This window comes from Aphelocoma coerulescens, chromosome 3 (assembly GCF_041296385.1).
Source record: "Aphelocoma coerulescens isolate FSJ_1873_10779 chromosome 3, UR_Acoe_1.0, whole genome shotgun sequence".
NCBI classification, from domain to species: Eukaryota; Metazoa; Chordata; class Aves; order Passeriformes; family Corvidae; genus Aphelocoma; species Aphelocoma coerulescens.
In genome coordinates this window covers 125,676,879-125,700,951 of record NC_091016.1, presented here as the reverse complement: position 1 = coordinate 125,700,951, position 24,073 = coordinate 125,676,879, and the positions used below count along the sequence as shown (strand labels likewise).

The 24,073-nt window shown below is 56.3% G+C and overlaps 1 protein-coding gene across 7 annotated transcripts in view; it reads right to left on the bottom strand.

The window, feature by feature from the left end:
- The window catches only part of DTNB (dystrobrevin beta), a 130,540-nt gene that overhangs the window by 11,036 nt on the left and 95,431 nt on the right, over positions 1–24,073 (bottom strand). For all 7 annotated transcript variants that reach the window (XM_069011925.1, XM_069011927.1, XM_069011928.1 and 4 more), the window contains 2 exons: positions 4,523–4,676; positions 807–896 (listed from right to left, as the gene is read on the bottom strand). In XM_069011925.1, the coding sequence (XP_068868026.1) occupies positions 807–896; positions 4,523–4,676 (244 nt within the window). The remainder of the gene's footprint in view (positions 1–806; positions 897–4,522; positions 4,677–24,073) is intronic.

Sequence of the window (24,073 nt, the reverse complement as noted above, 5' to 3'; positions counted from 1 at the left end):
GACAGCCCCCTCCAAGGCCTGAGCACCCTTTCCATGGAGAAATCCTTCCTGCAAACAGGCTGCTGGGGCACGGAATGGTCACAGCCCTGTTGCTGCCAAGGCTCAAGGGCCACAGGACACTTCCCTGGGTGACGCAGGACCTGCTCCGGCCCCCCGGCTGTTCAGCTCCCCTGGCACAGGGAAGAGGCACAGAGGGAGTAATTATCTGTTTTCCACATCACTGTTTACCAGCAAGAGATGAAATTGGCCTCCTGTACAGTTATAGACATGTGATTGCATCATCTAATGCAGAGTCATGGCAGAGGGTCTCACCTGCTGCCCAGGCATGGCAGGACTAAGCAGGAATTTGGGGACACTCACCCCAAAAACCTGCTCTGGCTTGTGACTGTGTCATTAAGGAGCTCTGGCTTCCAGACTGGGGCTGGGAGGAGCCCCTCTCCCAGGAGATGCTCCACTGGGATCAGTGGGAGCAGGAGGGTGGGGATGGGGTTGGCTCTGTGGATCACCAGCCGGGGCTGTATCTGCAGGGTAACGCCCTCCCCACCACGGATAAAACCAACGGGAAGCCTCTGCAGGAGGTGGTGTGAGCTCCCAATGCTGCAACCATGGAATCATGGAAAATGGAATCCAAGATCACCCCCCAGCACTACCCAGGCCAGTGATGTGGGCTATAAAAATGATTTTTCACTGAGAATGTGGACATATAACCTCACATTGCACTTTAGTTTTAATAAAAAATAAATGTAAGGACAAATCTCCAACCTGTGGCTGCCAGTTCTCCTCCTGTGCCCTGAACCAGCTCTTACCTGAGTGGAGCTCCTTCACCAGCGAGGACATGGTGTTGGTGATGGAATCAGCTGCTACCAGCAGGTCGTTGCGGAGGTTCCTCCTCGTACCTGGGGCGGGACAGACACACAGAAATCAGGGATGGCTGCAGTGCCACTGCCCAGCGTCCTCGTGTCACCACGCTCAGCCTCCCTGTCCCACCCTGGGATGGCACCTGGACACTCCCAGTGCCACCAAAGCAGAAGAGATGCAGATTCACCCTGGAGCAGCCCAGCTCTGCCCCATTCCCTGATCACCCTCGTGGCTTGTGAGGTGCCACAGGCTCCTCTCTGTGACACGGCAGCACCAGGGCAGTGACAGCCCCCCGTGCCCGCTGCTCCTGTGGGCAGAGCCACTCTCAGTATTGCTGAGGTTGGAGGCTGCTGGAATTCTCAGCCTCCTGCATGGCTGGAGGAAGGAATCCTCTTCCTCAGGGTGCCCTGTAGCTGGGGCACGGCTTTGTGCTGTCCCCCGGTGACACCAACCTGCCTGGACACTCCATGGGGAGCCACTGCTGGGCAGCCTCACCAGTGACCACCAGTGGCCCCATCAGTGACCAGAACACGGCCACAGCTGTGCCAGAACAGCCGGAGAGCACGGGATCATCCCACAGGCTGCTGCCACAGGGCTGGGGGAAGGACGATGCTTGTGGCCTTCTGTGGTGCTGGGAAGGCCACGATCCTCTTGGATCATGGATGTGCCCCATCTCGGGAAGGGTTCAAGGCCAGGCTGGACGGGGCTTGGAGCAACCTGGGGTAATGTCCCCACTGTGAAACAGCTGGATAATGTTACCAAGCCCACCCAGACATCCCTGGCTGGGACATTGAATTATTTTATTAAGTGAAAAAATCGACATTTTATCCTGGGTCTATTTTATCCTGTTTCCTGTGTTCTCCACCAGCCTCGGGTTTGCCTGATTTTGTGTGATTAATATGAAATAGCACTAATTGTGCAGACTGCCTTTCCGGAAGGATCATTCCAGGAAAATTATTACAGAGCCTGGTCACCATGTTCTTCTCTCGCAAGAGTTTTTCTGGTCGTTGAATCAGCCCCACTGTGGTTATCACGAGAGGAACGTCCCCCTTTCTGCTGGCAGCGGTGGGTCCGAGGATTCCCGAGGGACTGTTTCCTTCTCTTTCAAGATGGTCAACAGCAGAATTGATTTTCTCACTAGATGGTGGCCTCTGTCTCCGAGTATTTCACCCAGAAACCCTCAGGGTGTTTTATTCCAAACCTGTCATGCTTGGTCATCTTCCAAGTGCCAATCTCGGTAATCCTCCACCGAGTGGAAGATCAAGAGATCATCTAAGGAGGAAACTTTTCCAATCTCAAGACTGTAAGACCAAGATCTCTGAGATTCAGTTCTTTAAAGCTTTCCTGCTCCAGAATTTCCCCCACTAATGGGGCAGCTCGTGGAGGACTCATGCCCTGGGAAGGAAAACGAGCCCTTGGTGTCCCTGCCCTCCCCGAGCTCATGGCAGTGAGAGGTGGAACCATCACATTTTTAAGCATCTGGTGGATCTGCAAAAGTTAGTATAAATGAGTGAAATGTTTTGTTAAAGCAGAATCAGAGTACTGAGGGGTGTCTGTGGGTTTGTTTTGGTCCCCACCAACACTGCTGCCAGGATGAGCCCTCCACCCAGCCCTGAACGGCTTTCTACAACCCCTGGTTCCTTGCAACACACATTTGAGATGCTGTCAGGTGTTAAAAACCTGGAAAAGCCACAAGTTTTCACTTTGGGTGATCTCAGCAGGTCCTGATGAAGGAGCAGTCACTAGGGAGAGGCAACAACCTTGGCTTCTGCACCTTCCCAGGAAAAGGCAGATGGACACAGAACAAATGGGGATGCCCAGGGAAGGCTGGAAAACGAAGAAAGATCCAGCATCATGTCCTGCCATAATCACGTGCTCGTTGCTCCGAGCAGCAGGAAGACCATTCCCTCTCTTCATGCTCTTCATGAACAAAGGGAAGGGGGGAGCGATGGACTGGGTCCTGCAGATCCTCCCAGTGCCTGGTCAGGCTCAGGGTGCTGCTGTTCCACGCCTGGGGAAAGAAAGGGATCCTGCACAGGGGGAAGGAGAGGCAGCTGCCACAGCAATCAGCCAAGAGCTCTGGGCTGCACCACCAAACTTGCTGTGGAGATGAAGAGGAGGCGACTGGACCACCCACAGCAACAGATGGAGCGCTCGCCTCTGGTATTTGGCATCCTGCCTCCCTGGAAATGCCTGCTCTGCTCTCGGCGCTGGCAGTGTGCAGGCATGAGGAGCTCGCTCCCACCCATGGGATGAGGAGGAGACATCCCCTTCTCCAGAGGAGCTGAAGGTCTCAGAGGGGCCATCCCGCAGCGTTCCCTGTGCTGAGGCTGCTGAGGCCGAGGGCTCCTGGTCCCGCTGCAGCCCCAAATCCCAGCTGAAAGTGCTCACTGGCAACCAGTGGTGTTCACTGGCACTCCTGCTCCTCTGCTGCCATTTCACAGCCTCTTCCCTCGCCTTCTTCTGGCAGCAGCTCATTTAGGCAAGGGCAAAAATCATTCCAGAAGGATACATCCACTGATAAACACAAACTGTTACCTCAAACCTGTTTGGTTTGGAGATGCAGCCTCGGTTCTGGGAGGTTTCTTTCCATGTTTGGAGAAGGAACCTGTCCACCTGGCAAAGGGATTTGATGCTTCTATTCACAATCTTCCCTCCCTGGAGTGAGAAACCACCTCCAGTGACTCCACCTGAGGTGACCTGTCAGCTTTTAAAGAAACAAACCACTTCTGCATCAGGTGCGGGCTCTTGTTCACTGCCCAGGACTGATTCCCAATGGGATTTCCCAGGGAGCACCACGAGGTCCACAGGGATAATCACAGAACTACTGAGACTGGAAAAGACCTCCAAGGTCATTGAGTCCAACCTTTGTTGGTTGCTGCCCATCCCTTGAGTCCTCACCCGTGCTTCAGGGAGAGAGGATTTTCTGTCCTTTCTCTCACTGGTAGTGAGGAGAACATCAAAGACAGGTGCATGTCCAGCTTCAAAGAGGTGATGTCCAGGAAGAACCTCCATGTCTGCCTGGGAAGACCAGGCCCTGCTGCTGTTTTTTGCTCCCAGCTCTACATTCCAGGATTCTGCTGGACTACTAAAGATGAAAAGCTCTGGACCAAGATGGGCCAACAATGAGAAAAGAGCCTTGAAACCTCTTGTGTTTTTTCTTGCAGTTCAACCACCAGGTTTGTAAGGTTTAATTCTTTAAATTATTTGTGGGCGTAACTTTCTGGGATGGGGGATCCTTTCCCTGCAGGGAAGATCATCTTCACAGAAATTAACTTCATTAAGTTCAAAAGATTCAAAATGTGCCCCCAAACTCCTTGGTGTGGGGCACAGGAGAGGGGTTTGTAATGACTGCCTTGATAGGGTGAGTTACGTGTGTGCTGTACATGGGATCCCAGAATGGTTTGAGTGGGAAAGACCTTAAAGATCATCCAGTTCCAAAACCTTCAGGGACACCTCCCACTGTCCCAGGCTGCTCCAAGCCCCAATGTCCAGCCTGGCCTTGGGCACTGCCAGGGATCCAGGGGCAGCCCCAGCTGCTCTGGGCACCCTGTGCCAGGGCCTGCCCACCCTCCCAGGGAACAATTCCTTCCCAATATCTTTTCTCCATCCCCGCTCCTTCCCACGGTGACACGGCCCTGGGGTGCCCTGCCCTGGTGGTCACCTTGTGTGAAGGCCTCCTGCACGTCGCCCCCGAGTCCGGTGAGGGTGTCCTGGGGTCCGTGCGTGGGCGTGGAGCCGGCCGAGGCTGACCGGACGGGCACGGGCGGGGGGCGGCCGTGGGTGGGCGAGGGCTGGGCCGAGCCCGCTGCCTGCGCCTGCAGAGACACAGAGACCCCTTTGCAAACTGGGCTTTGGGCTCTGGGGCACGGCTAAAAACAGCTCTGCAAAAACAAACAGACAAACAGAGAGGGGAACGTGCAGGGAAAGGCTCTTCCCCAGAACGCTCCTGGTCTGAGCAGGGATGTGATGCACGAGCAGGGGGTGCTGTGGGAGGTGGTGGCACAACGGGTGCAGAACTTCATTAACTTATTTTTATATTTTTTATATTTGTATGTATTTTTATGTATTTATATTTTCTTATATTTGTATATATTTTTACATGTTTTTATGAAATCACATGCTTTGCATGTTTTGTATATTTATATATTACATAGTAGATATTTAATGTATTACATATATAGCTATTTTATGTATTTTAATGTATTTTTTATAGTTACACTTCTATATTTTAGATATATTCATGTAATTTGACTTATTGCTGTCAGTGAATTTTTAGATTTCATTTTACATTTTCTTTCAGTCCAACCCACCCCATTCCTGCTGTGCCATCCCAACACCCTCAAGAGCAGCTCTGCACCAGAGGTGACAGTGCCGTCCCCAACACGGCCTCTGGTGCCCCCCTCACTGGTAAGGGACAGCTCCAGGGGCCTGCCTACAGCCTTGAATCCCTCTGCAAATCCCAAACAAATTCAGGGTCGTGGAGGGTTCAGAGGAATCTTGTGCAGTGTTCACTTGGCAAAGCTCCCAAGGAGCTCCTGCCCCAGCAAAGCCTCTGGGGCTCAGCTGGGCTGGGCACTGGTGATGGGCAGGGCAAGGAGAGGGAGGGACAGGAGAGGACTGACATGGGATTATTGGCTCGGCGTTCCCAAAAAAACGAGCTCTGGTTTGTACCTGGTGTATGGTGCCCATGGGCCCTGGCTGGGCTTTAGGGGCCTTGCAAGAGAATCCCAGAATCCCAGACTGGTTTGGGTGGGAAAGGACCTTAAAGCCCATCCAGTGCCACCCCTGCCATGGCAGGGACACCTCCCACTGTCCCAGGCTGCTCCCAGCCCCAATGTCCAGCCTGGCCTTGGGCACTGCCAGGGATCCAGGGGCAGCCCCAGCTGCTCTGGGCACCCTGTGCCAGGGCCTGCCCACCCTCCCAGGGAACAATTCCTTCCCAATATCCCATCCAGCCCTGCCCTCTAGCACTGGGAAGCCATTCCCTGTGTCCTGTCCCTCCATGCCTTGTCCCCAGTCCCTCTCCAGCTCTCCTGGAGCCCCTTTAGGCCCTGCAAGGGGCTCTGAGCTCTCCCAGGATCCTTCTCCCGGTGAGCACCGCAGCTCTCTCAGTCTGTCCCGCTGTTCCCGGCCCTAAGCCCTGCAGGCCCCGTCACTGCATTCACATTTTAGCAACGTTTAATTAAAGCCACTGCTCCTCAGGAATTCGGGACTGAGGGCTCCGAGCTGCCCAGCCCCGGAGCCACTCCCGGCGTTTGTGCCTTTGGTTTGTGGCCTTTTTTTGAGCTGGTTCGAGGTTTGCTCCCGGTGACGTGCGGCTGTTACCGGGGCAACACGGCCGGCGAGCAGGGATGCTGCGGTGGCACTGCCAGGACCTGCACAGTGACACTGCTGGGACCTGCATGGTGACACTGCTGGGACCTGCACAGTGACACTGCCAGGACCTGCACGGTGACACTGCTGGGACCTGCATGGTGACACTGCTGGGACCTGCACAGTGACACTGCTGGGACCTGCACAGTGACACTGCCACGACCTGCACAGTGACACTGCCAGGACCTGTGCATGGTGACACCATGAGCATCTCGAGCAGCGGTGACGCCACGAGCATCCCAATGGTGACACCACAGCACCCAGCACAGACATGCCACTGCCAGCACCCTGTGCAATGGTGACACCACCAGCACCCCACACATGGTGACACTGCCAGCACCCTGTGCAATGGTGACACTGCCAGCACCCCACACATGGTGACACTGCCAGCACCCTGTGCAATGGTGACACTGCCAGCACCCCACACATGGTGACACCGCCAGCACCCTGTGCAATGGTGACACTGCCAGCACCCCACACATGGTGACACCACCAGCACCACCCACGGTGACACCACCAGGACCCCACACATGGTGACACTGCCAGCGTCCCCATGCCGGTCCCACGGGAGCTCCCAGGAACGGGACGCTGCTCGGGATGGCCACAGCTGTGGCTCATCGCTCTCTCCCTGCCAGCCCCGTGCTGATGTTTGTATTAACATGAAAACCTGGCCGTGTGGAAAATTGTCATTTTGAAATGGCATTAATAACTGGGGAGTCACGTGTCCCTGTGCCACGGCCTCGCAGGGGACGGGGCTGCAGCAGGGCAGCGGCGCCTTCCCAAGGAAAAGCCACCCAGACGTGTGTGTGTCACTGATGCCATGAAGGTTTTTTGCCTTTTCTTTTATACCCCTGTTACACCTTTTTTACAACTTCTGTATTCTCAGTGCTTTTTGCCTACATTCTGGGACTTGTTTGCCAAGCTGAGAGACTCAACATTTTAGAAGCTTCGTAGCCAGGGATCCGTGTGCCCCAGACCCCAAGGTGCTCTCCAGAACACATTCTGTAAACCAAGATAGAACCATCCAGGAGAAGGCTCCTTGGGGAGGGGGGCTCACTTGAGCCTCTCATTGGGGAATCTTTGATAGGTCTGCTAATTAGTAAAACCTATAATGTTATACCCAATCTTTGGGGGTGCATTTTGCGGGGTGCATTTCGGTGCATATGACCTGGACGTGTGCACCTAAGGATCCTTAAAATAAATACCAAGGTAAAATCCCTTTTTCCCTCCTAACCATGTTTGACTCTTGGTTTTAAGACCAGGAAAAGGCATCACCACACCAGCAGCTTCCCTTCCCTGCACCCAAACACCAAATCAAACCTTAAACACCCACCGAAAATGCACAGAAAAAGGCAGGAGTGTCTGAATTTGCATGAATTTGTGGCAAATGGTGCCCATGCCTGGGTGCTCCCAGTGCAGCCTGTGGGACATGGATGGGGACAGTGGCAGCTGCCACCTTCCCCACGGCTCTGGTTTGGAGGAACCGGCTCTGTCCTTCTCCTCCTCCCAGACTGAGCCTCAGCAGCCACCCAAGGGAGGGAAAACAGCCCATGAAGATGGAAAAGGGGAGCAAACCTGGCCCTAACACCTGCCTCGGAGAAGGGCCAGAACCAGAGCTCTCCTCTCCCCAGGAGAGAGCCAGAGGAGGGGGTGGGAATATTTTCTAGTTTGAAGCTCGTCCCCCAGGTCTCATTTTGTATCCTGGGACCTCTGCACGTGCTCCTGTTACCCCTGGAGACCGCGGATGGTGGCAGGTGTGAGGAAAAGAAAAGTCACAGAGCCTTTGTTATTTAGAATCCCAGAATCACTGAGGGTAGAAAAGAGCTCCAAGATCATCAGGTCCAAGCTGTGCCAAATCCCCACCTTGTCCCCAGCCCAGGGCACTGAGTGCCACCTCCAGGCCTTCCTTGGACACCTCCAGGGATGGGGACTCCAAACCTCCAAACCTCCCTGGGCAGCCCCTGCCAAGGCCTGACCACGTTCCAGGCGGAGGGAGAGGTGAGAGCTCAGTTCTTGGAGTCAGATCTCAGTGCTGACTCCATGCCCCAAAACACACCTGCCTAAACTGCGAGGGGACAAATTGTACAGCGTGTGACAAGCTCAGCCCAGCTCACACGTCCCCACCTTGGCCACAGTGGGTTTTGCAGATCATCAAATCCCAGAATGGTTTGGGTGAGAAGGGACCTTAAAGCCCATCCAGTGCCACCCCTGCCATGGCAGGGACACCTCCCACTGTCCCAGGCTGCTCCCAGCCCCAATGTCCAGCCTGGCCTTGGGCACTGCCAGGGATCCAGGGGCAGCCACAGCTGCTCTGGGCACCCTGTGCCAGGGTCTGCCCACCCTTCCAGGGAACAATTCCTCCCCTATATCCCATCCATCCCTGCCCCTTGTCCCATCTAACCCTGGTGTGCTCGCTCCTTGGCCCAAGGGTCACCGTGATCCCCAGACATGCCGAGGCTGGCAGTGCCCACTCCTGTTAGCTCCTGGCAAGAGGAAATATTTTGTCACCAACATTCCTCTTTGAGACACACTGTTTGCATCAATGTTAGAGAAAGTGCCCCAACACTCGAATTTTTCATTTTAGTTGTTTTTAACCGCTTGGCAGCAGCTGGTTGGGCTGATTTGCATTCCACGGGCAGCGGAGCAGCGGGGCCGGGAATGTCCCTCACCCGCGCCGTGACGCGGTTCCTGGAAAACACAGTGATTGTGAGAGCAGCCCCTGAGGTCACGGCCACGGCACATCCTGAGGGGGACGGGGACGGGGATGGGGACGGGGACAGGGCAGGGCAGGGCTGCTCCCCCTCCTCGTGCAGCTCCCGGGGTGGTGCACCCACCGCACGCGGGGCTCGAAGGGGATCCGAAAGTTGTCGGTTCAGTGAAGAGTTGAAAATCGCCTTCCTAGAAACACGTGCTGGCCCAGCTGGAGCCGCCCACAGCTCCACGGCCAGGACCCCTCCAGCCCCAGCAGCCCCTCAGTCCTGACCCTGCAGAGTGGTGACGAAGCAGCTCCAGCCAGCGCCAGCCCTCGGCAAAGCACAGGAGGATCAAACTTCTGCCTTGGGCAGGCTGAAACTGTAGTCATGGAGCCACTGAGGCTGGACAAGCGCCCTCAGACCATCAGGTCTGACCATCCTCCAGCACTGCCAGGGCCACCACTGACCCGTCCCCAAGTGCCACATCCACGGGGCTTTAAATCCCTGCAGGGATGGGGACTCCACCCCTGCCCTGGGCAGCTGGGCCAAGGCTGGACAGCCCTTTCCAGGAAGGGATTGTTCCCAATATCCACCCTGAGCCTGCCCTGGCTGAGCCTCAGGCCCTTTCCTCTTGTCCTGTCCCTGTTCCCTGGGAGCAGAGCCCGACCCCAAATACCATGGGCTGAGCTACAGCTGCACATCCGTGCGGCTCCTGCAGGGACTGTTACAAACCTCTCCAGGTTCTCATCTCCAGCAGGAAATACTCCAATCTCCTCATGGATGATGCCTTGGATGATTTCTCCAAGGCCACAGTCCCCACAGACGGCCACATCTTTTGGGAGTGGAGGCAACACCTGAACAGCTCCAGGATGGAACAGGGACCTGCAAGAACCTCCCTGGGCTGAAGGGAGAACTGAGGACCTCTGAGGGTGGCAGCTCCTTCCTGCTCGTGGCAGGACCTGACCCCAACTGAGCAGATGGGGCTTTCCAGGGCCCCGCAGAAACCCGGCAGCCGAGGCAGGAGGGGAACAGCAGAGCTGAATTGCACTGGCCAAGAGGCCACTGGCCCCGGGGCTGTGCCAGCTCTGGGCTGGCAGCAGGGCCAGGGCAGTGCCCGTCCCCTGTGCTGGCACTGCTGGGGCACCTCCAGTGCTGGGGGCAGCTCTGGGCCCCTCCTGACAGGAGAGACCCTGAGGGGCTGGAGCGTGTCCAGGGAAGGGAACGGAGCTGGGAAGGGGCTGGAGCAGCAGGAGCGGCTGAGGGAGCTGGGAAAGGGCTCAGCCTGGAGCAAAGGAGGCTCAGGGGGGACCTTTTCAGAGAAAAGAAAAAAAAAAGAGGAAAGGCAAGAGAAATAAAGAAAAAAGCAAAGAGGAAAGGAATCCCTTTCCCATACTGAAGTCTCCTCCTGTACTCTATGCAGCACGTGGGGCCCCCACACGCCGGTGTCCCTTCCCTCGGCACCGAGTGCTGGCCCTGTGGAAAAGCCCGGCCGGGGCTACGTGCAGCGAGAGCCGGAATCGGAACCTCTGAGCTGGCGTTTCCTCCCCGCTGACATCTCCCTGCCACCCCCAGCCCACGGCTCTCAGGCACCTGCTGCCACAAGGGAGGGGGCCTGAGGCCACGGGGAAGAGCCAAGGATGGAAATCTGAGCAACCTGGGCTCGTGGAAGGTGTCCCTGCCCAGGGCAGGGGTGGAACAAGAGGAGCTCTAAGGTCCCTTCCCACCCAAAGCAGTCTCACTATGACACCGAGGGTGACAGGGAGCCTCAGCCCCAGCTCACACCACAGAGCTGAAACCAGCCCAGTCCTAGAAAGCACCTGATCTGCTGAGAAAGCAAAGGCACCTGGTGCAGCAGAGCTGTGCCAGCCCGGCGTGGGAGGACACGGAGCTGTGCCCCTGCAGGGCTGGGCAGTGACCCAGCACAGCCCAGAGCCACCACAGGACCCTTGGTGGGGACACCTGGGGGGGCTCCTGAGGCTAACTGAGAAGGTGTTGCAGAGAGGGCCAACAAATCACTGTCAAACCTTCCTTCTCCAGTGGCTGAAGGCAACAGGAGGGGTGGAAGGAATGCCAGAATTATGGATTTCACAGAACCACTGAGGCTGGAAAAGTGCTCTAAGATCACGGAGTGCAACCATCCCCCAGCACTGCCAAGGCCACCACTGACCCACAGCCCCAAGTGCCACATCCACGGGGCTTTTAAACCCCTCCAGGGATGGGGAATCCACCCCTGCCCTGGGCAGCTGTGCCAGGGTTTGACCACCCTTTCCATGAAGGAATTGTTCCCAGTATCCAACCTAACTGTCCCCTGGTGCAGCTCAAGGCCGTTTCAAGGTCCAAAACCCCTGGAGCTGAGGTGTCCCTGGATCTGGGGCTATAGGAGCGAGCCTCTGCCAAGGCTGTTGGTTCAATGTCTCCATTCCCTGGCACAGCTGTGCTCAGCTCTGCTCCTCCACGGAGCTCCCAGGGTGGGAAACGCCGGGATGCCTTTTGTAAACAGAGCCGAGACAGAGCTGAACAGGTTTGTAAACTCCTCTCTGACTCTGTTTTGGAGCTGAAGCCTCAGCAGATCCAGGAATTACTGGCTCATTGCATGTCCTTCCTGGAAACTGCACTGGGGAGGACACAGAAGATGGATTTTAATTTAGAAAAACCACGAAGGAAACCTCTGACCTGGCTCCTGAAATGTTTAGGAGCCAACTTCGATTTATTGTCCCTGGCTTATCAAGTCTTGTATACAAGAGCTGTGAGGTTTAACCTAAAACACCATTTTCCCGGAAAAGAGGCCGAGCTGTGCCCTGAGCACGGATCAGCTCCAGGGGAAGCGCTGGATGGGAGGGAAGCAGTGCCCATAAGGGCTTTTAGCAGCTCTCCAAGACGCTGCTTCACCATCAGCTCCCTCACCCCAGCAGTTTAGCTGGAGGTCCCCCACCCTCTGGGGAACTGCTGCCGAATTTCCTACAACCACTGTGACAGAGGAGAGCTTTAAAGGAGAATGGGATGAAAAAGGCCTTCAAAAATTTGGGTTGGAAGGAGCCTTGGAAGGTGTCCAGCCCAACACCTTTTTGCAGCAAGGTCAGCCCCAAGGTGCTGCTCAGGCTCTTCTTCAGTTGCTCTTTGAAAGTCTCCCCAAGGAGGCCCCACCACCCTCTGGGCAGTCTGCTCCAGAGTCGGGCCACTCTCGTGGGAATTCCTGCCCCAAATCCAGCCAGAAGTCCCCAGGTGGAGTGTGACCATGCACCTCTGGAAAGGCTCTGCTTCCTCCTGGGTCAGGAGGAGACAGAAAAGTACAGCTGGATTTCCCTTTCATTTCCCCTTTACTTCCTCCCCTCCAGGCTCCTCACAACCAGCTCCTGCCTCACCTTTAACACAGGCATATGGACACTGGAAAAGCTGCCCCAGAGAGGGACAGGACCCCCAGTCCTTAGAGGTTTCCAGAGCTACATGAAGCCAGAACTAGCCTGATCTAGTGCCAGAAGCAGTCCTGCTTGGAATCATGGAATTGTTTAGGTTGGAAGAGACCTTTAGTTGAGTCCAACCATCAAGTTCATCTCCTTCAAGTGGAAAATCAAACTAAAGACCCCCAGAAGTCCCAGAACCTACAGGTGTTCACCGAGAAACTCAGAAATCCTATTTTGCAATAAACAGACATTGATTTTATCACAGAAGCATCACAGAATGGTTTGGGTTGGGAGGGACCTCAAAGCCCATCCAGTGCCACCCCTGCCATGGGCAGGGACACCTCCCACTGTCCCAGGCTGCTCCCAGCCCCAATGTCCAGCCTGGCCTTGGGCACTGCCAGAGATCCAGGGGCAGCCCCAGCTGCTCTGTTCCATTTTAATATGAAGCTTATTCCTAGGAACAGATTAAAGTAAAAGGGATCTTGCACACACAATAACCCAAGAGCCAGCAGGTTTCAGATAAGCAATTCAGACAAGTAAACATCTTGTCATGCCCCAAATACTCCAGAAAATGCAGCACAAACAGACCAAAAAGGAGAACACGAGCACATGGGCTGCGCCTCTGGTCTGTGGCTGTGCATCCCTGCTGCGGGAGGGAGGGAGGGAGCCAGCAGAGGATGTCCTGGCATCCCAGAGAACCAGGGGTCTGCAGCAGTGCCATGGGCTCCTCATCCACATCTCACTCAGTGCCTAATTCCCCTCTCCATGCTCTCCTTTGGAAGGACAGACCGGCCCCTGAGCTCGGCTGCCTCACGCCAGGACTCACCAGGCCCCAGCTGAAAAGCTTTTATCACGTTCCCTGTACGTGAATATTCCAGGGGCTTTCCACAGGAAGAACAGCATCTTCTGGCCCAGATGTTCTCCCCATGCCCAGGGCTGGGGGCCACAGCCGAGCCCCCAGACCCAGCACTGCCCTTGGCTTTCTCTGTGGCTCCTCTTGCTCAGTCCTCAGACTCTCCACGAGGGAAAAATCTTCCCTGTGAGGGCAGTGAGGCCCTGGCACAGGGTGCCCAGAGCAGCTGGGGCTGCCCCTGGATCCCTGGCAGTGTCCAAGACCAGGCTGGATGAGGCTTGGAGCAGTCTGGGACAGTGGGAGGTGTCCCTGCCCAGGGCAGGGGTGGAATGAGATGGGACTTAAGATCCCTTCCTACCCAAACCATTCCAGGACTCACTGACTCGATGAGCAGACTATCCCAGAACCAACATGCTGGAGGGCTACAGAGAACTCACCGTTCTTGCCACTAAAAGAACAACAAAACCTGTGTTTTCTGCAGTTTTGGGCGCTGTTTCTGCAGAGCTGTGGGAGCTGCTGTTCACAGGTGAGGTGGGGGAATTTCCTGCTGCACAGGAATGAACAGAACCATCGGCAAACACAGCAGTAAGGAAACACCTCGTGCACCCCAGCTGGGTCTGCTCTTCAAAATCCCCTCCTGGCAGATGTTTACCCGACAGCTCTGAGAAACCTCCCCAGTCAGGGTGTCCTCAGCTCTGCAGTGAGTTTGCAGCACGTGGGGCTGGTGGTGCAGCCCAGCTCTGCAGGGCAAGGGCAGCTCTTCCCTCCTCTGCCACCGGCTTTGCCTGTGCCTGGAGCTGCCTAAACCTGCTCCATCCCCCCTGCTCCAGGGCCTTCAGCCCTGCTGGGTGAGCCGGAGCTTCAGCCAAGATGAGCTTCCTCACCAGCCTCCTTGGGACTTCACAGAATCCCAGAACAGCTGGGGTGGGAAGGGACCTTATCCTGGCTCTGCCAGGGACACCTTCCACTACCCCAGCCCTAAGCCCCATCTGACCTGGCCCAGAACACTTCCAGGGATGGAGCACCCACAGCTTCTCTTCCAAATATTCCTGCCACTTTTCACAGAACCACACAGTGGTTTAGGTTGGAAAATACCTCAGGTTTGAATTCTCATCCCCATCTCTAAAGCCCCAGCAATCTCCTCCTGTCTGATGCCAAGAGCAAATCCAAGTCCCTTGCAGGAAGGCTGAATAGTAATTAATTCAGGACAGAAATAATGAACTACAGAGGAATTTCAATTTACACATCTTTCTATTTTAACAGAAAACCCTTGACAACTGATTTTGGAAAAAACTTCTCCAACCACATTTAAACCTGCTTTGCATGAGGCTCATCCAGCCTACGCCACTCGGGCTGCACAGGAGGGAACAGGAGTTTGCTCTGGAGTCGTCTGCACTCAGGGGATGCTCCCCCTTGGCTGCCTTTCCCTCACGCACATTGACTCTGCTGACTTCAGGCTGTGATAAAAGCTGGAATGCTGCTGGGCCGGTTAGTGCAGGACGTGGGTCTTGTCCTTACAGCCCTTCGAGGCTCAGGCTGGTGCTGGAAGTGCAGTGACACACGGGGCACCGCAACCACCACCGCCTGCAGGCCCCAAATCCCGTTTTTCGGAGCCCCATCGCCGCTCCGCAGCCTCTCCTGCACTGAACATCACGAGTGCAGTCACGGGGCTGCAATCTGCCTGCAAGGTATTTCTCCAGGATTTGGGGCTGTGTTGCCATTTGCTATTTTTCTTTTCACCAGTAATTTAACAATTATTTACGTTAACCAGGAAGGGAGGAGAAGCCCTTCCAGAGCTGCACATGAAACTGCTGCTGCTGCTGCCTGAATAATTCCAGCTCGATCGAAGCGTGCGCTAAAAATAATCCAACCCCCTCCCTGCAAACACTCTTTGAGGGAAATATTTAAACCAGAAAACAAGGCCCCTAAATCAGACCCCCCCCAGCCGGGGCTGTTAACCCGATTGTTGCAGGGAAATTGAATTTCCCCATCCTCCGTGGGCTCTCGGCTCCAGCCGCCTCCCGGAGCGAGCACGCCAAGGAATACATGAAAGGCTCATTAGTGGGGAAGGCTAATAACCTTTCTGAGGCATTAATAAAATCCCCGGCTAAAGCCTAATGCAGGGACAGTTTCATGGCAACAGAGGGAGAGAGGCAGGGTGTCCTCTGCCCCAATCCCACAGATCCCCTGTCCCCCTGTGGGGTGTGGGGTGGCAGCTGGATCACTCGGACAAGGACGGACCTCCATCCCTGTCTGATCTTGGCATGTTCCCCACATCCAGAGGCTCACACTGCTCCAGAACGTGGGATGAGAAAAGCTGGGTGTGCTGTGACACCCCGACATCCCCACGGACAGACAAACCTGTGCACATAAATACAGAGACTGAGAGGGGGCCGGGGGCATGGGGGATGCACTGCAAGCACAAACAGCAGCCCAGACCACGGCTGCTTGGACACCAGGAGGAACTTCTCCCTGGAAAGGGAGGTCAGGCCTTGGCAGGGTCTGCCCAGGGAGGTTTGGAGTGCCCATCCCTGGAGGTGTCCGAGGAAGGCCTGGAGGTGGCACTCAGTGCTCTGGGTTGGGGACAAGGTGGGCATCGGGCACAGCTTGGACTGGATGCTCTGGGAGGGCTTTTCCAGCCTAAATAGTTTTGGGATGTTGTGCTGTGGCTTGGATCCCGGCCAGCACTGGGCTTCTCAGCGATGCCGGCCAGGGATACTCATGATCCAGCCCAGGTGACAGGATCATTACACGGCCCACGGCCTATCCCACCAAAACACCCACATTGAACTGTCCAAAAGCAGATCATTAACCAGACACACAAAGGCCTGGGCTGGCACCCAGGAGATGCATCGGGGAGGCCGAGCGTGCCGAGGTGCGGAGAGGGGACCACGGCTGCCCAGGGAACGGCTTCGGTTCCACATCCCGGCCCGGACGGAGGGCTGGCTCTCCTGGGGACACGGCGGCTCAGCCCTGGCCACATCCTGGGGCTGTGGAGGGGCTGTGACCCCCCCAAGGCCGCCGGGCCCGTCAGTGCCCCATCATTAGTGCCGAATTAAAGCTGCTCCATCGAGCCCCCGTGCCAAGGGCAGGGTCCCGGCCGTGGGCCCGTGCGGGCAGAGCCTCCGGCCGGGCGGGACTCGGCACATCCCCCTGGCAGGCCGGGAGCCCCGGGAGCTGCGCTGGCAGCCGCGGGCATTACTCAGCTCTTTCTGCAATTCGCTTTTTCAGCTTTCATTCCGACGCGCCGATAAACCCGGCACTCCAGGGCAGCTGCTCCGTGCAGCCGCGGCCGGGCTCCAGCCGTGTCCCCACAGAGGCTGGGAGCTGCCCGGGGACAGCAGCGTGGCCAAACCCTGTCCCCACAGAAGGTGGGAGCTGCCCGGGGACAGCAGCGTGGCCAAACGCTGTCCCCACAGAAGGTGGGAGCTGCCCGGGGACAGCAGCGTGGCCAAACCCTGTCCCCACAGAGGCTGGGAGCTGCCCGCATTCCCAGCCGGCCGCATTCCCAGCCCTGCCTCCCGGCTCCTTCGCTGCTCCTCAGGCACAGGGCCCGTCCCGTGCCGTGTCTGATCCCTGCAGGGCACTGTGCCTTGTCACGCAGGAGAGCCCTTCCCTCCCAGTTAGAGGACGATCCTCCCCGGATTATGACAGGGAAAAGGGGAAGAAAGCCGAGCAAACCCTGCTTGGCTTTTCCATTGGTCAGCCTGGGAAGGATCCATGTTTTGCAGCAGCTCCCACTCAGCAGCCAAATCCTTTTCCTGGTATAAAGATGCGATCGGGATGGCAGCTCCAGTTGCCACCCGGAGGGTTCCCTCGCTGTGCTTTGCCATGGTTTGGCTTTTTCTGCCCCCAGTCCCCTGTGCCACCCGGCTCCGGAGCCCAGCATGCCCCAGCCCCCCCCGAGCAGGTCTGTTCCCCCAGCCCCGCCGAGCTGTTTGAACTCCTCATTCATGGAACGCTGTTTGTTTTCATTCCTCTCTATCCCCCCAGCTGTGGGACCGAGAGCAGGGATCAGGAAACAATAAAATCTTGGTTACCACACAGAATGCCGCCTTTTCCCTGGCTCCTTTCAAAGCCTGACATTTTTGCTTTCATCCGCCATTTCCACAGTTCTGGGGCATGTGCTGCCCCCCCTTTTCCAGCGGGGCCTCACGTGGGGGTCCCGTAACTGTGCTCAAGATGGACCAGATTGTTCCATCACTGCCGCCCACCCCGCGCCCGCTGCCGCGTTCCCAGGACTCCTACGGTTTCAATTCCCATCCCGTTCCACGACCGACTTGGATTACAAAGGCTAAAAGCAAGTGTTATCTTTCAAAATTATTCAAGTTTAGTTTTCAGGCTTCTCATTTGGCACCTCCCTGCCTTTAGCTCATCGCTGGGGTGGCTGGGAAGCTTTCCCCCCGCGCCGGGGGCGAGCGGAGCTGCTGGAGGGGGTGCAGGAGCCAGCCCAGCCCGGGGCGAGCACGAGGCCAGAGCAAAACCTCTCGATGCTGGGAGCATCCAAGCCGGCCACCAGATTTCCCTCTCCCGGGATTTCCCTGCTCTGCAGGCATCTGCGGGGACATGGGAAGTGATGCGGGTCCGATGTCCCTGTCCTTAAAAAAACAGCCTGAGGAGTTCATCCAAGCTGAACAGCAGCAGTGTGAGGAGAGTGTCCCCACTCCTGCTGCTCAGACATGGGAGAGAAGCCACCTCCTCGCCAAGAACACATCAAAAGCTTGTATTCATGGAATCAGGGAATGGTTTGGGTTGGAGGGACCCTAACCCTCATCCAGTGCCACCCCTGCCATGGGCAGGGACACCTCCCACTGCCCCAGGCTGCTCCCAGCCCCAATGTCCAGCCTGGCCTTGGGCATTGCCAGGGATCCAGGGGCAGCCACAGCCAGGGCCTGCCCTCCCTCACAGGGAAGGATTCCTTCCCAACATCCCATCTAACCCTGGCAGAGGGAAGCCATTCCCCTTGTCCTGGCACTCCAGGCCCCTGTAATAGCAGAGGGGCTCCATATCCATGCTGGGTGTGTCCATGCAGGCAGAGGGGTTGCTCTTGCTCCAGCGTTTTTCAGGAGAACGGCAAAAAAATGGAGAAAGCAATGCCAGGAAGTGGTGAGGGTGGAGGAGGAGCTACACAGCACCCAGCCATGGCAGGAGGGTCAGGCAGGACTTGGGTGACACGTGCCCTGAAACCAGACCTGACTCTGCTCCCATGGGATGAGCCCTTTGGGGCATTATTTCCATGATTGTCTCTTTCCCCATCCGTGCTGAGGAGAAGAGCTGCTCGTGGTGGTTCTGGGGCAGGACACAGGTCCTGTGCTGATGGAAACCATCTCATAAGAGAGCTGAGGGGATAAGAACCAGAACTAATGGCCTTTGATCAGATCCAGCTTTTTAAAAGCCACCGATGGAATTCCCGCTCGGCAGTAAGAGCCCAAGGCCACAAACAGGTTTGCACAGGAAGCTCCGAGCAGGCCGGGGCATGCGGCTCTGCAGAGAGCTGGGCACGGCCCCGGCCGGGGAGCAACGACAGAGCCACAACAAAGAAGTACCTCGGTAATCCGGGATGAGCTCTGCTGCCTTTTCACAGCGTGGAAAAAGAGCTCCAGGCTTCTGGAGGCCAGAGGAGACAAAAAGAGACACGTCCAGGAGCCCCCCCTTAAGCAGCGCGACCGAAGGATGAAGGGGCTGGGACAGCCATTGCCAGGGACACACACGGGGACACGCCGGGGCAGCAGGCCTGGGAGCAGCTGAAAGGATGGAGTGTCTGAAAGCATCACTTGTGACCATGAGACAGAGGCGTGAAATCTCCGAGCCAGGACCCAGAGCCGCCAGTCCCTGCTCGGGGAAGGAGCCACTGAGGAACCTCCCCGGGCACCCCGTGGGGAACCGGCTGCGGAGGGAGAGCGCTGTTTGGGTTTGCTCCCTGAGGGATTTGTCAGCACAGGTCAAAGTTGTGACTTGTGGCTCTACATCCTCGTAAAAGCGAGAGGAAAATGGGCTCTGCTGAAAGACAACCTGCCGGCTGGAGGATCCAGGAGGAATTCCTCAGGGATCCATCCATTTCATATTCTAATTATGTGCACAAAAATAACCACACTCTAATGACACTTCCTGATGACATAAAGGTTGGGATGAATCATTAATACAGAGGCAGTGCAGAGTCTCACACACGCTCCGGAGGCTCCGGAGGCTGGGCCGGCGTGGGGAGCGCTCACGATCCCAGAGCAGGGGCTGCTGCTGCTGCTGCCGGGGCTCGGGGTGCCCACGGGATGGCAAGGGCTGGCTGCTCCCAGGGCCTGGCTGTAATCCCAGATAAATCACCAGGGCAGCCCAGGCACAATCTGGAGGTACTGCCACGAATCCATCCTCACCCAAAATCCTGGAGGACCCCGTGCAGAGCCAGTTCATCCAGAGAGAGGAATTTGAAATGGAAAAGGAGAAATGGAAAAGGGGGGGAGGCACAAACTCTCTTCTCCATCTTAGCAAAACTGTTATTGCTATGAGGGAAAACTCAGGGATGAGAACGTAAAAACTCCGTTGGATGTCCAAAATGTTAATCCAAGGAAGAATAAAAACGCCAGAAATGGTGGTTATCAAGCTGGTGCAAACCAATGGTGACTACACTGATTACTGGGAATTGCTTAAAATCCAACTTCTTCCCATTTGAGAAAAGGGAAGAACATGAAGAAAACAGAAGGGTGGTGGCACATCTTCAATAGGTGCTGATTAGAGGTGAGGCTCCCCCTGTGCTCAGGTGGGACCCCACCTGCAGAGCTGCCCCAGCCCTGGGGACACAGCACAAGGACGTGGAGCTGCTGGAGAGAGCCCAGAGGAGGCCCCGGAGCTGCTCCAGGGCTGGAGCCCCTCTGCTCTGCAGCCAGGCTGGGAGAGCTGGGGGTGCTCACCTGGACAAGAGAAGGCTCCAGGGAGAGCTCAGAGCCCCTTGCAGGGCCTAAAGGGGCTCCAGGAGAGCTGGAGAGGGACTGGGGACAAGGCATGGAGGGACAGGACACAGGGAATGGCTTCCCAGTGCCAGAGGGCAGGGCTGGATGGGATATGGGGAAGGAATTGTTCCCTGGGAGGGTGGGCAGGCCCTGGCACAGGGTGCCCAGAGCAGCTGGGGCTGTCCCTGGATCCCTGGCAGTGCCCAAGGCCAGGCTGGACATTGGGGCTGGGAGCAGCCTGGGACAGTGGGAGGTGTCTCTGCCCATGGCAGGGGTGGCACTGGATGGGATTTGAGGTCCCTTCCCACTCAAACCAGTCTGGAATTCCATGATTCTCCCTTTAGGTGTAGTTCTGAGCTAATCCTGAAGTCCAGGATCTCAAAAGGAATGGATCCATGGGATAAATGATGTGGACAAAGGCTGCCTGCCAATGGAATGAGGTACCACAGTAAGAAAAGGAGCCCCTGTTTAAGCACAAACTCCCAAGTGCAGAGTGAAGCTCAGCACTTCTGGAGGATTTCAGCTCAAGTCAGGTTTGCAAAAGCTCCCCTGGGAACCCTGCAAGTGTTTTGTCACACCAAGTGCACCAGACCCTGCTCAGGATCACCTCCTGCACCTCAGGATGGTGACAAGGATGAAGTCACAGCTGCTGGGGCAACTCATCACCCTCCAGGGAGCATTTCTGACTTCCTGCAGCCCAGAACCTCAGGATCAACACTGTCCTCTGCACAGACTCATTTCCAACGGCAGCAGGCTGGGGAGCTTGGGCCTAAGAGCCCCTGGTGAATTGCTTGGAATTTTTTTGGCCTATTGCTATCCATTTTTAATAAATCCTGAAGTAACAGGGAAATTCCGGATGGCATATTAGCGTTTTACAGGATAATAATAAAAGGGAAAGCAGAATGATTGGGAAGCTCACATCAGTCAAGAACAGGAAAAAACAGAAAAGCTGAGAGGAGATTGGAATAGCAAAAAATGACAGGATTGTGAGTGAGGATTGGTAGTGGGAGCTTTTGGTGGCTGTGGCAAAGGGAAGTGGAGCCCTAAATCCCGAGGGGGCCAATGGGGAGAGCGGAACACCAGAGCCAAACACTTCAGAGACCACATTGCAACACAGGCACTGAGGAGAAGGTGCTCACGAGGAAGGAAAAGCCAAGCAGAGGCATTAATTAAAGATCTGAGATGCCCTGGGGACATCCCCCTCCTCAGGCACCCGAGGGCGCGTTCACAGGATGGGAATGAAGAACACAGAGATGTGCAAGGAGAGGTGCAATCAAAACCAGCTGAGGCCAGACGTGAACATCCTGCTCTTCAACAACCTGGGATGCAGCAGAGGGAGAAATGGGAATTCAGGCTGATGGCTCCTTGGTACCACCACGTTCTCACAACGGCATCAGGGATATTTCTGGTTCAAATACAGAATGGAATTGTACTGGGCTCAAAACCTGAATTAACCTGGTGAATTTTCCTTTAAAGAGCATCAGACAGGCTGGTCAAATGGTCACAGAATCCTCGGATGGTTTGGGTTGGAAAAGCCTACCCAGTGCCACCCCTGCCCTGGGCAGGGACACCTCCCACTGTCCCAGGCTGCTCCCAGCCCCAATGTCCAGCCTGGCCTTGGGCACTGCCAGGGATCCAGGGGCAGCCCCAGCTGCTCTGGGCACCCTGTGCCAGGGCCTGCCCACCCTCACACTGTGATCTCACATCTCCCATGTCACGGATCCTCCCTCGCCTCATCCTCGGGACAAGGTGGGGCCTCGACCTGAGGGCACCATGGAATCTGCACATGCAACATAAGTGTGACATTTCTGAGATTGGAGAACCTTTGGCATCCAGATGTAACTGTCTTCTGAACACAAAAACACTCCCTGAAGAGTGGAGTTCCCAGGCCTGGGGAAGTTTTTATAAAAAACTCCCATTTCCTACTTTTAGAAATCTGCAAATTCTACACAGAATTGAAGAAGCGCATAGAAAGCAGTGGAAGTGGAGCAGTTGTCTTCCTGAGGAATGGAAACGTTTCAGACACTTTAAAAAGTCTGCTTTGAGGAAAAACCACCTGATTCATGGAAAGAAAGATGACAAAACTGCACATTATTGTTCCTTTCAAGAGAGAAGAGGCTGTGCACAGTAACACCCAATTACTGCACGATCTGAACTCTCTGAGCTTGCAGCTCCTGTGTTACTCCTCAGAGCTGGAAGGAAGCCACCCAGAAAAGAGACTTCTCCGGGTAGGAGGTTGGACAGGGAAAAATCACTGGGGCTGGGAAATCCCTCCCAGAGCATCCAGTCCAAGCTGTGCCCGATCCTCACCTGGTCCCCAGCCCAGGGCACTGAGTGCCACATCCAGGCCTTCCTTGGACACCTCCAGGAGTGCTCAGATCTTCAGAGATCCATCCCACCTGCAGGAGGATCATCCAGAGGAGCTGTCCAGAGCCAGCTCAGGAGTGAGGAGGAGCCAGCACAGTCCCTTGCCAGGAGGGCCACGACACGGCTGCACCTTTGGGGTGCTCTGTGCTCCTAAAGGGACCCACGGTGGCAACTGGAGGAGGGAGGGAGGGAGGGAGGGAGGGAGGGAAGAGCAATTGTGGTTCCAAACTGAGCCCCCGAGACTCCACTGACGTGTGCGGAGGAAAAAAGGTGTGGAGTCATCCTGGGGGAGAGTGGTGTGGGGTGGTGATGGAAACAACCGCTAACTGCGCCCAAGGATTAATCATTAATTAATGATGCGGCTTCAGCTGCTGAGAGGGGAGAAAACCCTGCCTGGATTTACAGGGTTGCTCATCTGTTGTTCAAAGCCGGGGCTGATGTGGCAGGGAGGAAGTGAAGAAGCGACTCGGTGCTCCAGGGTTCTGCAGGACCTCCAGAACCGCAGCTCGAGGTTTGAGGCGGTCGGGAAGCAGGCGAGGAGGGAGCCAGGGAAGACAGAATGTGGGCGAGGACAGAAAACTCGGGAAAATATTTAAATTCCTCATGGCTTCCATCATTTCCTGGAACACTTTCCCAATATTTTATGCAGTCCTCAAGGACTCTGGAGACTGTGCTTGGGAAGTTGTGTGCTGGAGATGAACGCTGCCAAGGCAGGTGTTGCTGTAGCCCAGCCTGGTGCCAGAACAGCCATTCCTGTGCCGTGCCATGGAACTCTGGCTGCTCACGGTGTCCTGGGACAGGGGCTCTCAGGCACGAGCACGGAGCACACAAAGGCTCCACAAAATGCCACTTGCAGGGCAGGGACAGGAGCTGCTGGGATGGGATGAGGGCCCCGCTGGCACAGGCACCAGGAGCTGCACAGGGAAGGGAAGGGAACGGCAGCGCCCGCTTGGGCCCCCGGAGTCAGGACACAGAATAACAGAGTGTGATCACCCCCTTCCTCAGCTGAAACCATGATCAGGCCTCAAATCCTCTCTTTTGGGGCTCTGTGGGAGGCTTTAAGGAATGAAAACTGCTGGGCATGAGCTCTGGTGCAGCAGCCACGGAGGGTCTGGGGCTCAGATATTGCTGTCGGGGTCTGGAGATGGCTGCCAGAGGCACAGAACGATCTCAGGATGGTTTGAGTGGGAAGGGACCTCAGAGCCCACCCAGTGCCACCCCTGCCATGGGCAGGGACACCTCCCACTGTCCCAGGCTGCTCCCAGCCCCAATGTCCAGCCTGGCCTTGGGCACTGCCAGGGATGCAGGGGCAGCCCCAGCTGCTCTGGGCACCCTGTGCCAGGGCCTGCCTCCCCAGTGCTGGTGACACTGGTGGCTTCCTGGCTGTGAGTGCCCGCTGCTGGCTCATGTCCAGCTTTCCACCCCCCAAGAGAGGGATGACCACCAGCCTGACCAGCCTCCCTCAGCAGCTGGGAGCACAGGCTGCGTTCCTCGAGAGGCACTGGCACCATCACTGCGAGAAACCTGGGCATTCCCACCTTTGGTCCCAACTGATGGCTCCAGTGTTTGTGCTGGGTCTGAAGA